Consider the following 17767-nt stretch of genomic DNA (forward strand, 5'->3'; position numbering starts at 1 on the left):
AGATCTTGACCTGATGAACATTTATACTCCATGTCAGATTTGCTCTAAATGCTTTGGTTTTTGAGTTATAAGCCAAAAACTGCATTTTACCCCTATGTTCTATTTGCAAACCTGATGCTGTACAAGTCTTTTTTATTTTTACTTTTTTAATGTCAAAACAGCAGCCGAGTTATAACTTTGTATAATTTGTATTTCCTCAAAAAAGATAAGTAACTTATGATAGTACCTGAGTTTCCAGAACGGCCTTGGCCTGTAGTATAGGTTCTATCATATCTGCTGGACAGTATGCTAATGAAAATGACAACAAATCTGCCCTAAAAAGGAAATCAAATAAAAGTTGCTTTTGGCACTGAACTGTATTTAATTTAAGTTATTTAACTTAACAAAGGGTCATAACTCTAGCAAATAAAAGAAAATCAGCACATTAAATTGACATGCATAACTATGAATGTTGGCGACAAATAACAATAAGTTTCATTTCATTCATTTATGCCAAGATGTATTTATTATAGATGTATAAGATGAAAACAATGTGAAAATATATCTGAATTGGAAGAATACAAGCTAAAATTAAAATTCTGAATGCAAGTCTACCTTAATATTAGGCATGGTGCCTCTTTTAACACCATATAGTAATCTTACTTGGCTGAGATATCTTTAAAATCTTCAAAACTGGCTAGGTCTACACAGACATCCCACACAGGACCATGCATTCTCTCAATCAAATCCTGGCATACTTCATATGCAAAACTACAATCATGAGCCTGAAATATCAAGATACATAGAACACATGGGCAAAACTACAATCATGAGCCTGAAATATCAAGATACATAGTACACATGGGCAAAACTACAATCATGAGCCTGAAATATCAAGATACATAGTACACATGGGCAAAACTACAATCATGGGCCTGAAATATCAAGATACATAGTACACATGGGCAAAACTACAATCATGGGCCTGAAATATCAAGATACATAGTACACATGGGCAAAACTACAATCATGGGCCTGAAATATCAAGATACATAGTACACATGGGCAAAACTACAATCATGGGCCTAAAATATCAAGATACATAGTACACATGAGCAAAACTACAATCATGGGCCTGAAATATCAAGATACATAGTACACATGGGCAAAACTACAATCATGGGCCTAAAATATCAAGATACATAGTACACATGGGCAAAACTACAATTATGGGCCTGAAATATCAAGATACATAGTACACATGAGCAAAACTACAATCATTGGCCTGAAATATCAAGATACATAGTACACATGAGCAAAACTACAATCATGGGCCGGAAATATCAAGATACATAGTACACATGAGCAAAACTACAATCATGGGCCTGAAATATCAAGATACATAGTACACATGAGCAAAACTACAATCATGGGCCGGAAATATCAAGATACATAGTACACATGAGCAAAACTACAATCATGGGCCGGATATATCAAGATACATAGTACACATGAGCAAAACTACAATCATGGGCCTGAAATATCAAGATACATAGTACACATGAGCAAAACTACAATCATGGGCCGGAAATATCAAGATACATAGTACACATGAGCAAAACTACAATCATGGGCCTGAAATATCAAGATACATAGTACACATGAGCAAAACTACAATCATGGGCCTGAAATATCAAGATACATAGTACACATGAGCAAAACTACAATCATGGGCCGGAAATATCAAGATACATAGTACACATGAGCAAAACTACAATCATGGGCATGAAAACATAGGTCAAACAAGAATATGTCCCAAGTACACGGATGCCTCACTCACACTATCATTTTCTATATTCAGTGGACCCTGAAATTGGGGTAAAAACTATAATTTGGCATTAAAATTAGAAAGATTATATCATAGGGAACATGTATACTAAGTTTTAGTTGATAGGACTTCAACTTCATCAAAAATTACCTTGACCACAAACTTTAACCTAAGGCAGGACGAACGAACTTACAGACCAGAAAACATAATGCCTCTCTACTTAGTTGGGTTATTTTCTCGTTACTTGTAAAAAAAATATTTTTTTTTTATCATGCATGCAAATCAACAATTTTGATGTGAACAACAACCTTATCATTATCATTTCAAAACATAAATTGTGTGCTGATAGAAGAACAATGGTCAAATATCATCAGATAAACCTTTATAAATACCTTAACAGCACCTCTAGCTATCAAATGGAGAACTTTTCCTTCCCGCAAACTGTTGTTTCCTTTCTCTATTTTCAGCAAATGACTTAACCGCATTAACTGAAATAAATATAAGTTCAAACATTATACTCCAGTTCTTAAAATAAAGCTTAACAAATGATTTAAATAAGATGGAGACTTTCCCTCTGCTATTCAATTTTAATGCTATATGTTTATCATATAAAGAAATGTTATTATCTGATTCTATCTTTATTATCAAAGGTCTGCTTATGTTGTCTTATACTATTAATTTTTTAATATTTTTTGTGTGAATTTTTATGATAAATATATATATTTGAATAAAAAGGGTCAATGAGTGAGCAAGTAACCCATCACTTTATAACAATACAAAGATGTATGCAGTTAAAACGAAATCCTTTCAAATTAATCTTCTTTAATGATAATGATGTTGCCGCTACTTTACATTTTCAGTGTAAACTAATTTCAAATACAGTTAATCCCTTGTGACATATTTAGAATTTATTGCAATGTTTTAATTAATGCAAAAAATATAATTTCAGAAGTAATTCTTTTCAAAACTTTTTGAGTTACATATTAAAATTAGATCATTTCTATCAAATCAAATATTTTATTATATTAACACAATAAACATATATTAACACATTAAACATATATGTGATACAATATTCATCCACTTGAGACAGTTAAATTTTGAAATTTAAAACGCTTTTATGTGACGTCATCAGGCATGGTCGCCTTTTTTCATGCTGTCACAATAGGAAATTCAGAGAAAAACAAGAAAATTCGAGGTCATAATCAGATTTTAACCAATGAAGGACTCAGATCAAATGAATCACATGTTGGTTATTTTTTTTTCATACAATGGGTGCAGAAAGGGATAAATTGATGAAGAATTAGAGAAACATATATACATACATATCAAACATACACAATAAAAACAGTATCAAAATTCAAAACAACAAACAATCTGTTATCAGTTATCAGTTTCTGAGATATTGGTTTTATAAAGATGCAAAAAAAAACATTCCTAGTTCTATGCAGCAAATTTTGTAGAGATATATGAACACATCACTGAAAACCTACCCTTTTCTGTTGTTTGTATGATGTATCTCTGGTACTGAGACATTTCTCAATCAATTCTATTCTATCTTTAGTCTGTCTCACTACAATAAATATAACAATACTCTTTAAAACATAATTTAGGGTAATCACACTGTCATTGTATATTATATGACTGATATAATAGAATTAAATTTACAACAGAAGTTTCTCACTTGAAAATCTTTAACAAAAATTAGATTCAATTCATTAAAAATTATGACACATTTTTCTGTTAACTTTTATTAGAATGATACTATCTGTTATGATTTCAGACAGTAATATTGTCTTTTGCAAATCTAGATTAAGTATCTTAAATGTTGACCAAAGTGATTTGAATGTCGATTAGGAATTTCTGCTTATTATCGTGACCATTTGTATGGTGATTTGTCTGATCTTCTGCTTATTATCGTGACCATTTGTATGGTAATGTATATCATTGACAATCCATTATCCATGGTCAATTACCTTGTGCTGGTATAATTGATACACCAAAATCGTCCAACATAGCAAGGGAGTTAATCAAATCCAGTTCTTCTTGTATCAAAGTAGGTGTGTCTCTTATTAAATTTAAACATACCCTAAAATACAAAAAAATCAGTTTTAAGAAATGTTAATTTTCAAATCGAAAATCTTACTTTCATGGTTAAAAATTAGGAAAGTCAACATTTGAACTTACCTGGAAAAATGTGTTCTGTTCTCACTACATACAAAATATATTTGTGACAATTGCCTTGTGTAATTTTTAAATAATTCAAATACTTCCCAGTTATCAATACCCTTTCAATCATATCAATCTTATCATTTCAATTGCAAAATTTTAAAAATCAACTTATGCACACTTTCTGTCACCAGTTTTGTTTAGTTTAAACTTGGAATCAAAACTAAAAGATCTTATTGAGTGAGATCAAAATTTGTTTAATATTTGATTGTTTGATTGATTGCTGGTGTTGAAGCCACTATCAGCAATATTGGCTATGTCATGGCTGCCAGTTTTAAGTGAAGAAAAAAACCCAGAGTGCTTGAAAAGAACCACAACATTCATTATTTAGGAAAACCATCAATCCTAGTTTTATATTGGCGTTGAAGGCACAAGTAAATTGCATGATTCAAACTCAAAGCCTCAATGTTGAAAGGCAAGTGATTGTTTTAGATGAACTACTTAGACAACAGTGTCACCAAGTCCTTTTGTGTAATATATGAACAATTGTAAAAATCACCTGGCAAGATCTATACATGGATCTTTCATATCTGTAGAAGAATCAAAATACTCCTGTGCTGATGAGATCACTAGCTGTATGGCTCGTTTATATGACACCTTTAAGTTCTTTGTGTAGGTTTGAGTTGGAAGACTCTCATTATTACTTCTTTCAATGTACTCTCCAGCTAAAGTTATACTTTCTCTTCTCCCAGAACACAGCAAGCTTTCAGTAAATATCTGAAAAACAAGATAGCTTTTTTAAGACACAAATTTGAAGTCCTTGTTGATGTGTAAAAGCTTGAAAACTAGTGTCGAGAACAACCTGGTATGTAAAGGTAGGTAATGATAAGCCAACAGCCAAAATTTCAGCTTCACTTCACACTTAAATTGGGCACACAGCAAACACTTTTACAGCCTGTAAATAACTAGCTTCTTCTTAACTTGTGTAACATTGTCATGGGAAGCATGTGCAGCTGTGAATATAGCATTTTATTGAGAAGAAAAAAAAAATATTTTGGAATGTCTTATAATTATTGTCAGCCAATCAAAAGGAGGGATTCTTATGAAACATACATGTAATGTAATTATTCAAAAATAAAAGTTCACCAAACACAGTGTGAAGAGACTATACTATTCACTTACCTCATGACACAGACCAGACGACAGACACCTGTAGACTTGGTTCTGTAACTGTATAACATCATCATGTAGCTTTCTCCATGCAATTTCTGATAATGGTTCACTTCTGTCAATTACAAAATCAAACAAAAAATTAGAAAAAAACTTGCTACTAACTACATGTATTATAAAGTGAAATGGAATTTTCAAATTGAGAATAAGCATTCAATTTGACTGAATTGAAATTAAGAATTGTTATTTCCAATTAGATATTCCTTTTTGTCATCTTGTTATTATTATATTCAATATAAAAAAAAAGAAGATGTGGTAACCATTGCCAAAGAGGCAACTCTCCACAAGAGGCCAAAATGACACAGAAAATTAACAACTATTGTTCATCGTACGGCTTTCAACAATTAGCAAATCGGATACCGCATAGTCAGCTATAAAAGACCACGAAATAACAATGTAAAACAATTCAAACAAGAAAAATGAAGTATTATACATCCATGGTTTTAAATTATTCTATTTATATGTTTTTGATAAAGCCAGAAAAAGTTTTGGAAACTCCAATTTTTTAAGGTATTATTGCTCTGTCTATTTTTCTATGAGTATGATAGGATTATAGTTCCTCCCTTTTCAGGTGAAATGTAGTCTCTAAAGATGGCTTTATCCAAACAATCTTACCTTTTGCCTGCAGCTCTTGTCAATCTTATCATTAACATCTTGGCATCTTCTGCATCTTTCTGTAATAAAAAACACAATTGGAAACCTTTGAACATTTATGTTATATATCAGTATGTATGGTCATATTATGTTTCTGTTTGTAAGAGAGAGTTGTTCCCCTTTTGTCAGTATTTTGTATTTATGTTTGTGACGTCATTTTTTGTCTGATTAAAATGTAGAAATGGAAGCTGACGTGTTTTTATGTGTCTGTATGTAATCGCCTCCATCCATGCTACGAGAGCTATTCCCCTAGTCTATGAACTAAGTTTATGAACTAAGTGAAATATCAAACAAAAATCTTGAGGGGAAAAAGTAAGAACATGTACTATATTGCTAGGGAAAACTAAAGAATTACTATAAGTGAGATAAATGGTGGTATTATCAAATATACTTGAAGAATGTATGGAGAAGATAGAGAGGAATTGCAAATAGTTAAAGAAGTAGGTCAGTGAAATTTTGAAGTGATTTGCAAAAGCAAATATAAATTGTCAAGAAGTAAATTACAAAATTACAAAAAAAAATATTCAATCAAATTTACACTTTACCTCTGTTTCTAGGATATAATGTAGAGGTTTCTTAACATCCTGTTCATGTAAAATCTTTAATGCACTGAAAAACAAAACAAAGAATCATATGCTGAAATAGAAAATGATTGGATACTGTTTTGTTGATATCAACATGGGTAATAAACAGCATCGCCAGGAGCGCATGATACATCTTTCTTCTTATGTGTGAAGTTTTATGCAATAATCATAGTTTCGGAGATACAGCATGACATGTGAAAATCTCTTTTTTTTTTTTTTCAAACTCAATAAAATTTGGAATCATCACCAAAAAGTATACAGAACTTTAGATTAATATAACTAAGAAGTGTGTAAAGTTTTAAGCAATAATCCTAAAACGTTTTTGAGTTACGGCGGGACATGTGGACGTCAGCATATAAAAAAGCACCTTCCACAGATAGTGTCATACTTCAATATATCCTTACATAATTCTATCCTTATTTAAAGATAGATGCAAGTACTTTTAAAAAAATGTAAAACAGAAAATTGTACTTTATCCTGCAATTACCAAACTATTGTACAAATTTAGTCTTCTGTTAACTTATCCCACTGCCATGTTCAGCAAGCACTAATATGAATATTTCTGTTTCCTAACCATTTTGTTTTGGGCCCTCTTCGCGGTCTGTTTTCATCTATTTCAATTTCTTTGAGAAATTAGAGACAATGATTTCGATTTAATTACTAAAGTTACAAGTGTTGGAGTAATTTTAGAACAAAAACAATATATGTATTTAGACAAAATTACCCCAAATGTCTTTCCAGCTTGTCTATTTCCTTGTGCAGTCTTATTGATTCTTTAGTTTCTTTCCTGTAAAAAAAGTTTTCAAGATAATAAATCAAAATATAAAAATTAAATGTGTTACAAAAAAATAATTAGCATCTTCAGCTATTTTTTAACAATAAAATGAAAAATATCAGGATTGTTCCATTAAAGCATATAGGATACTGACAAAAATAGGGTAACATCCAAAAGTGGAGGATTTAGAATTTCACTTTAATTTTCAGTTTACTGAAGTCTTTGACACAAGCTTCTAGTAGAGATTACAAAAAGCCTTCTCAGGATCCCATGTATGGTTTTATAGAACAGCCCTTAGCAGTAAGTCGCAATAATGAAATATTTTGGAAAGTGAATTTAATGAAATATTGAGTTCAAATGTTATAAAAATATCTTTCTTCTGCAATGCCATAACTGTACTATTTGTCTTTACATATGTATGTTATTAATCAATTCAAGTCATATCCACTAAAGCCAACGAATAGTGTATTACAGTGATCACAACGTCTATCTGCTTGAATATTTAACCACACTTTTTGTCAATGACTACTATAATTATTACTGGATTTAAATGAAACTAACCAATAATTTTCCATGAAATTTGCATTGTAAAAGTATTTGAGAACAAGAAAATAGCCATTTTGGTAACCTTACCCATATCCTTTCTGTGGAAGACACTGGAAAATTTCTAAAGCTAAATCTAATTGATCATCCCTACAAAATAAAACGACAAATTACCTATTTTTATGAAATTCATCTGTATAACAAACTTGAAATTTTCATATTTAATAGAACAAATGAGTTCAAGCAATTAAACATTAATGTCATTATCTGAAAAAGATGAAACAATACTGTCGAACTAGAAATGTCTTCAGATCATTTTTGTACACTCGTTTAAAATGAAGATTGATGCATGTGAAAATTGTATGTTGCTTTCTTTTTAAACAAACATAAGTCTTAATGAAAAGAATTACTTTAAAAAGATCTCACTATCTGTAACTTCAGGTGTGAAATAGTGGTATAGCTAATATCTGTATAAAAAAAGAGCAAACAGTGTTCTTACATAGATCATTCAATATTTGAATATACAATGTATTGGTTATACACAGATTTCATAAATCATAAAAAAAGAAAGTGTACAACCTACCTGCCACAAACATATAGAGCTTCTAGGGCCATGGACATGACATCATCCTGACTTGATATTATAGGTCTTTTTTGCTGAAAATGGAAAAGGCAATGCATTCTTACATAAAGTATCACAAATGAGGCAATATTTTGAGTGGACACAAAATTGAAGAAAACAAATAGCATATGCATATTAAATATTCCCCTGCAATACTATTGGACATGATGCTATTATGGATAATTGACTGAGCTTAACCATTTGAGCTTTTTAAGAGCAAATTTGAGAGAGAAAAAAAAACTTGTTGTACCCCAAAAAGTGAACCACATCTATTCAAGTGTTTCAGCAATGGATTCATCATAAATATTCAATTTTCTGATATGGACAAAGGAATGAAGGAAACGGCTACCATCATCATCTACTAGAAATGAATTCAGCATATTTACCTATGCAAACTAAAACAAGTGAAACTGCAAGCTACTGCTCACTGATGATACCCCCGCCGCAAGTGGATAATATCAATAGTGTAAAAATATGCAAGTGTTCGGTAAAAAGGAAGTTGTCGAGTGATGAATCTGAAAACACATCACACGGTATAGCTGACTTATATACTAGTAAATACTGAAACCAAATTTCAGAAATCCTTGTATTGTAGTTCCTGAGAAAAATGTGACAAAAATTTTCAACTTGGCTATTATGTGTAAAATCATACAAGTGTTGGGTAAACAGGAAGTTGTCGAGTGATCAATCTGAAAACACATCACACGGTATAGCTGACTTAGATAAGCACTGAAACCAAATTTCAGAAATCCTCGTATTGAAGTTCCTGAGAAAAATGTGACGAAAAATATTCATGGGACAGACAGACTGACTGACGGACTGACGGAAGGACAGACAGAGGTAAAACAGTGTACCCCTCCTTTTTGAAAGCGGGGGTATAAATACATCTCTTTTTGTATGAATAGATGTTACAGTGTATGGATGGACTAACAATTAACTTAATAATCTTTCCATTCTTGTGGTGGAGAATAAAAATATGTATAATGCAAAATATATTTTCAATTTCAATCTTATATAAGAACTTATTTACAAAGAATACTTACAGTGGCTTTGGATGCTTCAAATATTTTAGTAGGTAGTGTAAGATCTGTCTTGGCTTTTGTGACAATGTAATCTCTTATCAATGAAGTAAAGGTCCCAGGTTGTCTGTGTTCACACTGCTGAAGGAAAGGTACCAGCCATTTGTGTAGACACTTTGTGTACATTTCTGTTGATGCCTGAATAAAAAATAATAGTAGAATAATATACATATATAATATCTGTCATACTGTATCTAATTAATTTGTTGTCTGAGTTATTTTTAAATATTTTGTCAGCTCTATTATCCTTATCCCCATTTTATTGAGATTTTATGTTAATAAGAAATCTACACTCACTATTTCAAACCATAACAAAAGATTGCATGCTATATTTTTTGCATCAGATTTAAATATTTATGTGTACATTTTTGACATATAGCTCTTTAACTCTTTCTGTTCTGATACATCCTTGGCTTTCAAATTCATCCTTGAGCAGTCCTGATTAAAATAGATCTAGAAAAGTTTTTTTGGATCCATTAAAATTATCAGTAGTTGTTTGCCTTTTTTGTTTGTTTAAATAAGTTGGTATTACAACTTTTTTTTTTTTTAATATGCTCAAAACCATATTTGTGTCCAATTCTTTTTTTTTAAAATAAGATCTGAGTGATCATATTTTATATGTAAAACAGAATTCAAATTACCTTTACCTGTAAAACTACAACATACCTTGGACATTATTAGTTCCAATTTATCATAGTCAGCCATCTTTTGTAGTTCATCAAAGGTCAGATATTCATCCACATAACAGTCATACACCAGCATCTCCATAGTTACCAAGTTATCCAATAGTTCTGATAACCCCTGTAAAAATTAAATATTCACATTATTATCAATTCTAATCAATAATTCTATAATTTTAATTCTGTTTTCTTTATTTATAACTTCACAAAAGAGCAATAAATTTGCTACTACATTTTTTGTACTTTTTTATTAAAGGCCTCTAATTTAATGAAATTCTAGTATACAAAGACATTCTCTCGTTTATTACCCTGCAAACACATTTTATTTTTGAGCATACTTTTTTAGATGATTAGCTCTTTTTAGACATTTTCAAACAATCAACATCAAAATTTGTATTTATATAATAGTAGATATTTTAAAGGTTTATGAAATCTATATCCTGAATTGTAAGACCCACCTCCACTCCTCGTTCAGTGGCCAGTTTGACTAACTCTACCGATAGGTCTACTTGTCTTGATATTCTCTCTATCTCACAGGCTCTGAAGCTGTACCACTTAGAAAGATCATCAGTGTTTGGGTTGGCCATTCTACAGAAAAAAATATGTAAAAAATTAATATTACTATCATATCTGCTTAGTTATTTAAGGTATCACTAAATCAAGAATTCCAGTATAGAAAAAAATTAAACAAAATGGTTGAAAAACACATTAGTTTATGAAAGTGAAAAAATTATAAAATCTAAACAAGCTTATGCATAAAGACCAATTAACAGACAAAATACTTAAAAAAACTTCTGTTGTATGACAATAAAGCCAAAATGACTAATCAAAAACTACTTCCTCCATAATATAAATAGAGTAAGTTTTTTTCATATCAAAATTTGTTGGATAGTGTTATAAATATAGATTCTTACATTGATACCAGTTGATTATCGGATTTATCCAATCGAGATAGTTAAATTATCAATTATAAAGTTCGAGCCGCCTCGGCGAGTACTTTAAAATTTATAATTTAACTATCGAGATTGGATAAATCCGATAATCCACGAGTGACTATGTAAGAATCTGTTTCTCTAATGATTAAAAAGACATTTTCTTTTTTTGTTTACCGAAAATCCCCTTCGAGTGCCTTTCACATTGCACGAAGTTGTCAATTTCATTAACACCTGTTATCATATTTTGGTTCATCCAGTCAGCCAAAAAGGTCATGACCCTTAAAATCATCCAATGATCTTCTGAGATCACCAGCAACCACACGTTGATTAAATTTTTTTATACAATGGTTTCGAAAAGGGATAAATTTCCATAGAATTAGAGAAATTATTATACGAACCTAAATTCTTTGAGGCCTGGATTTTCCTCATACAAGAAGCCTCCAAGATCTGGTAAAACTGGTTCTATGATAGTTCTGAAAAATATATGTGTTTAATCAAATAAAATAACCATCTATTAATAACTCACTCCATTTTAATATGTTGAAGATACTGTTAGTCTATTTATAATTATAAAACAAAATTGCATGGTTCACTCAATACAACCCTAATTAAAACAGATGTGCTGTAAAGGTTGTCATTGAAAGAAAAGTTAAACTGTAAAACTAAAAATGCAGTTCATAATGTGCTTTTAAACTTTATTATAAAATGGCAGGTGAATGTTAAGTTGGGAAAATTTAGACTGCTATGAATGAAGGTCCAATGATACACCTCATTTCCAAATTTCTGCTTTTGTAGTATCTGTCTATTTTTAATGTATTACTGAATGTTTATTTGAATTAAAATTCAAAATTATATACAGTCGACTCTCATTATCTCGAAGTCATTCGAACCAGAGAAATATATTGAGATACACATAAATGGACTCAAACGAAAACTGGAAGTTTGACAGACCAAGGGACACAACTCTTGCTGAACTTGGTTAAACTAAAATAAATCCTGGTGAATATGGGAAGGGGATCGATATTCTGGTATCAGATCAATGTATTTAAATGTCATGGTCTTTCATTATTATAATAACATTATTTTTACTTATTCTATTGCTTCAGTTACAATTTTTTCTTATTTTTTTCGAGAGAAATTCCCATTCATTAGTTTTGTTATTCAGGTCGGTGACAAAATTGTTTATTCTAGGATACATGAGATTTTAGAAAAGTTAGATTTCTCTTCATTTTGTTTAATCTCACTCTTTCTTTTCAAAAGAAAATATAACAAGATTAAAGACGCTGATTCAGTAGTTTTTGGTTGATTATTTTCAGAGGTCACAATCTTCACTTTATACACACCCAAGCTCATTAGTATAAATCACAATTAATTGTTTTGTAAACATTTTAAATACTTTTTTATGAATTTTAACAATGTATCACTAATTATCTAAATAATTTCGTAGGTTAACACTAGTGGAAATAGCATGTCATAAATTAATACAGTGGTTAGTGACCGGGGATTAAATTACATGTGTATTGTCAGATTAACTCTTCGATCCATTTAAATCCTGGAGGTCATGTTTTGACATATGTGTATTAGTTCGAGATAGATAACTAATGTTGAATACTTTTGTTAACCTTGGGACCGTAAATTTAGTTACTCCACCAAAATTTCAACTCATCCAATTTCGACTCATCCGGAGTCAAATTACATACATTTATATGGAACAAAGTTAGGGACCACGTGAAAACTCTGATTCATCCAAAATTTCGAGTCAACCAATTCGAGACAACGAGAGTTAACTGTATGCTAATTAATTACATGTAACAGCTTAATTTTCATGTAAGTAGTACAATGTAGTCTCTAACCATCTTTTATTATTTTACCTGCAAAAATCTTCCTCACTCCAATCTTTTTCTCTCCATCTGTCTTCTTCCCAAGGAATTACTGACTTATCATTCCTGAATCATAGAAACAACAATGATATTACTGTGTCTTTGATTCTGATTTACTCCAACTCAAATAATTAGTTTTTGGAAGTTTATATTTATCCAAAGGAACTTTTAATAGTGCTGGAAACTAAATCATAAACCTTTGTAAGATTTGGTTCATACATTTTTATATCTAATAAAGATAAAATTGAGAATGGAAATTGGGAATGTGTCAAAGAGACAACAACCCGACCAAATAAAAAAACAACAGCAGAAGGTCACCAACAGGTCTTCAATGTAGCAAGAAATTCCCGCACCCGGAGGCGTCCTTCAGCTGGCCCCTTAACAAATATATACTAGTTCAGTGATAATGAACGCCATACTAATTTCCAATGTATGTTATTCATTGATCATTCTTTTGAATGTTAATTTTGTCAATTCTGTCCGCATAAAAAATAATCTAGACACATGCTTTGTAATGTTAAAAAAAAATGCTTACCCACATATCTGACAATTCTTAAAAAGTATACTTTCAGTTAACCCTTTTCAAAAATTTTCTAGTTTTGTAGCCTTTCAAAATTTCCTTTATGTTGTTGTTTTTTTGTTTTTTTGTATAATTGTTTTTAATAGTATAGTGTTTTATGTTAAGATATAGTGATATATGTTATAGATGTACTATAAATATATTTTATCCTGTGTTTTTACAGTCTCTCATAACTCTTTTTAGAGCGGCTCTTTTATAAATTGTTAATATTATATTGACTGTGTTTTATATCAAATGTTTTAAAGAGGTGAGACTCTAATAAAAATAAATTATTTGTTTGTATGATTCAATTACCGATAATCAAAATTATTTCTCATTTTTTTTTTGTAATTAGTTATATTTGTGACTTTGTAGTGGAGGATTCTTTAAAAGGGCATTTTTTCTTAACCAGCAAAACTATAAATTCTGTATATGAAATTATCATTTAATCAAACTTCAAACCTTCAGAATTATTTCTATAATATTACTTTGCATCTATTAACAGACTAATACTGAAAATATTAATAATGAATCTAAATAATGCAGAAAGAAATATTATGAAACAAACTTTTATATCACTTACCCAACTTCTGGTAGCAGTGACCTATATTCATGTGGATTTGTTGTTTCTGGAAAATTAGACAATATTCCTAACCTAAAACATACCAACATTAAAATGAAATATTCATTCAGCAATGTTATTTAAAGCAACAATAAAAAAAATTATCTTGCAAGTGGTCAGTTCTATTTGGATTGTTCATTCATTCATATTTGGATTGTTATTAAGGTTTTGTTAGATAATGAAGTCAAAATTGCTAAAGACAAAAACTATACTCTATACATTATTGTTTCCAACAAGCTTTTGACAATTACCTGTGAGGTCTTAGATCTTCCCAGTGAAAGGTGAACAGAGTTTCTAAAGCTTCTATATTATTATCCTGTAAATATAAATTATGAATATAAACAAACACTATCACAATTTAGGAATTACAATATTACATCATAATATTATTCCATATTTTCTATATAATATTTAAAAGAAAACTTGAGGAATAAGTATTTTCCATTTTAATTTGAATCTCCCAAATTTCAAAATGTATTTTATAACACTAAATACTTTCTGAAATTGTTTGAATTTACTTTTTGAAAAAATCACTATAATTTCCAATAATTTATTATAAGAAAGCATTTGTTACCACTATATTTCTTGCTAAGACAAGTAATATATTTCAACCAAATATTCTTAATGCATACACATTTTCGCTCAAATCTAATAAGAAAATGTAGTTGATTTTTAATCTTAAACTTCACATTTTTTAATCAGTGGGCAATAATGATCTCGTAAAAAATAACCAATCAGCAACACTTTTTAAATGAACACCAAAATCCACAAAATGCACTGTAACAATGGAGACCTACCCTGGCATAATTAACTGCAATCTCCACTATGTTTTCTGATCTGAATTTCTGGAAGAATTTTTCATTAAACCTTTCTGCTGCTGCATGGACACCGCCCAGGATGCACTGCAAACAAACAGATCAAATATTACTACAGCCTGCATAATGTTTTTTAAGCAATAAGGAATAGGCTTATGGAGATGGAGTAATTTTAAACCCACACTATATTCAATAGCTCTGGAAATCATTCACTTTGTGTAGTCTTTAAAAATATAGTCATATTATCTATATGAAATTTTTGTGTTCTTGTTGATTTATTTTACTGATATTTATAAAATTTAATAATATATAGACAATTCATGTCCACTCTGTGTAGTATTTCTATTTGCATCCATCTGTGTTGAGCCTTTTTCAACTGATTTTTATAGTTCGCCCTTATGTTGTACTGTTACACCAGTGTCCCAGGTATGGAGAGGGTTGGGATCCTGCTAACATGTTTAACCCTGCCACATTCTGTATGTATGTGCCTGCCCCAAGTCAGGAGCCTGTAATTATGTGGTTGCCGTTTGTTTATGTGTTATATATTTGTTTTTCATTCATTTTTTGTACATTAATTAGGCAGAAAGCTTTCTGCTTTGAATTGTTTTACATAGTTACATTGCCTTTTCGTTGACTTTTATATCTGACTATGCGGTATGGGTTTTGCTCATTGTTGAAGGCCGTAGGGTGACCTATAGTTGTTAATTTCTGAGTCATATGGTCTCTTTTAGAGAGTTGTCTCATTGGCAATCATACCACATCTTCTTTTTATAATCATGTTACCTCATAAGTTTTCAATCTGTACAAATACTGAAGAAGTTTTCTTCTGACACGACACACTTCTCTCTGTTCTAGATTCAGACTGAAATTAGATAAAGATAAAATTAGATATATCATATACTGAATATAATATTTCAATCTTTTTTATTTATAGGTATATAGAATATTGCGCTTCAGTGATTCCCTATTTAAGCAACCAAATTTTTTCTCAAAAAGGGGGCCCCCCCTAAATCTGCCTCTGTATTGTTTAAGAAAATTAGTGTTAGTTTAAACTCTGAGAAGTTCAGGGCATATAAATGTTGAAAATATGCTGCACAGCCCTATATTTTGATTTTTGAATAAAATTGTAATGTATATTAACTTTCAATTCTAGCATAATATTTTTTTCAAAACTTCATAGTAAAAGAGGTACAGATTTAGCTGTAAAAGGAGTTCCTACAGGAAATTGCATTGTCAATATTTACAGAAATGCAACCTACAACTAAATATCTAATATTTAATTTTTTATCTATAATTTAAAACTAACTTTTTAAATTCCAGTTCATTCAACATTTCTTCTTGTTTAGCTTTCTTCAATTCCTCTTTCTTTGTTTGTGTTTCAGGATCAAACTCATCTAATGTTATATCTTCATATAGACCATCTTCTGGATCACAGAGGATAAACCTAAAATATGGTTGTAGAATAAAATTTGAAGTGAATAATTAGCAAGAAAGACTTTACATGTAGATTGTTTTGAGGATGACATAAACAAAATCAATACTTGATTAATAAAAGAAATTAGGAAATGTCACTGAAACCTATATACTCTACAACTTTTTAGTTCAGTAAGTTGTATAATAGGACTAATTCCTGATTAAACTAGTTGAAGCATTTGTAATTCTAACTGTTAACAAACATTTTATATAATTCTAATATCAGTTTAAAAATGAGACTTTCTCACAAGTTAGAAAAGAAAAAAAACAACCAATATAAATCTTTCAGAATATGTTGAAGTGGGATTTTCTCTTCTGTGAATACATCAACATTGTATGAAAACTGAGAAAATAAATCACTGTGAAGTTGACTAGCAAAAGGACAGAAATATTATGATCTTTATAACGTAAAATCAACAATTAGTTTTAAGAATAATTTCTTTATTCAAATATTTAGCTAAATGGACGCGTGAGAGGTACAAAGTATTAGATACATTGTTCAAATATCTAGATATCATGCACTACATATTACCTTGACAGATAACAATTATCTTGATCTGTTCAGGTAATAGAAAAGTAAACACCGGGATATCATTTTGACAACCGAAATAATCAAGTGATCAAGAATATGACTTATATTTATAGACAAAATTGTTAAACTAAATCACCATAATGGCGTTATCAAAATCATTTCAGAAAGGACAAGTTCCAATTTTATGTCAGATGTGTGAAGAATCGAAGGAGATTAAATGGAAATGTTTACAATGTGACTTTCTATTGTGTACAAAATGTCAGAAACTTCATAAAAAAGTGAAATCAACTGACCAGCATATAATTATAGATATAAAGGACATTTCTTCTCACCAGCAACAGATTAAGGATAAACTAGATTTAAGTAACATTCAATGTGGAATTCATAGTGAACACAACTGTTTCTTATTTTGTCAATCTTGTGAAGTAGTTGTCTGCCCTTTGTGTATAACAAAAAATCATAACAAACACACTATGGTTGAACTAGCTGAAGGATATCAACTTACATTGAAATCAATGAAAACGTTTAATTCTGAGATTGATAAGGTAATAGATCAAAATGAAGAAGTATTATCTGAACTTGGAATTTTGAAATCTTCAGAAGACCGCAAATATGATTTGGAAAAGCAGAGTATTCTCAATCGAGAAAAAATACTAAAGGATGAAGTTGAAAAGCATACCAATAAACTTTTGAAAGAACTTAATAAGAGAAAGGAAGTTCTGATGCAATCAATGAATAATGCTCAAAACAGATCACAAAAGATCAACAAAGATTTAGACCTGAGGAGAAAGAATTTAAACCAGGCCTT

At 30.2% G+C, this 17767-nt stretch overlaps 1 protein-coding gene across 1 annotated transcript in view; it reads right to left on the bottom strand.

The window, feature by feature from the left end:
- The window catches only part of LOC134715756 (NBAS subunit of NRZ tethering complex-like), a 51309-nt gene that overhangs the window by 24776 nt on the left and 8766 nt on the right, over nucleotides 1-17767 (bottom strand). The window contains exons 4-25 of the mRNA XM_063578171.1: nucleotides 16261-16398; nucleotides 15738-15816; nucleotides 14937-15041; nucleotides 14391-14455; nucleotides 14101-14172; nucleotides 12950-13024; nucleotides 11477-11551; nucleotides 10602-10731; nucleotides 10130-10264; nucleotides 9428-9601; nucleotides 8346-8419; nucleotides 7853-7912; nucleotides 7169-7231; nucleotides 6406-6469; nucleotides 5822-5880; nucleotides 5159-5261; nucleotides 4536-4753; nucleotides 3784-3896; nucleotides 3301-3380; nucleotides 2200-2295; nucleotides 643-764; nucleotides 227-314 (exon numbers count right to left, since the gene is read on the bottom strand). Of these exons, the coding sequence (XP_063434241.1) occupies nucleotides 227-314; nucleotides 643-764; nucleotides 2200-2295; nucleotides 3301-3380; nucleotides 3784-3896; nucleotides 4536-4753; nucleotides 5159-5261; nucleotides 5822-5880; nucleotides 6406-6469; nucleotides 7169-7231; nucleotides 7853-7912; nucleotides 8346-8419; nucleotides 9428-9601; nucleotides 10130-10264; nucleotides 10602-10731; nucleotides 11477-11551; nucleotides 12950-13024; nucleotides 14101-14172; nucleotides 14391-14455; nucleotides 14937-15041; nucleotides 15738-15816; nucleotides 16261-16398 (2188 nt within the window). The remainder of the gene's footprint in view (nucleotides 1-226; nucleotides 315-642; nucleotides 765-2199; nucleotides 2296-3300; nucleotides 3381-3783; nucleotides 3897-4535; nucleotides 4754-5158; nucleotides 5262-5821; nucleotides 5881-6405; nucleotides 6470-7168; nucleotides 7232-7852; nucleotides 7913-8345; nucleotides 8420-9427; nucleotides 9602-10129; nucleotides 10265-10601; nucleotides 10732-11476; nucleotides 11552-12949; nucleotides 13025-14100; nucleotides 14173-14390; nucleotides 14456-14936; nucleotides 15042-15737; nucleotides 15817-16260; nucleotides 16399-17767) is intronic.

Source organism: Mytilus trossulus, chromosome 4, assembly GCF_036588685.1.
Source record: "Mytilus trossulus isolate FHL-02 chromosome 4, PNRI_Mtr1.1.1.hap1, whole genome shotgun sequence".
Taxonomy (NCBI): domain Eukaryota; kingdom Metazoa; phylum Mollusca; class Bivalvia; order Mytilida; family Mytilidae; genus Mytilus; species Mytilus trossulus.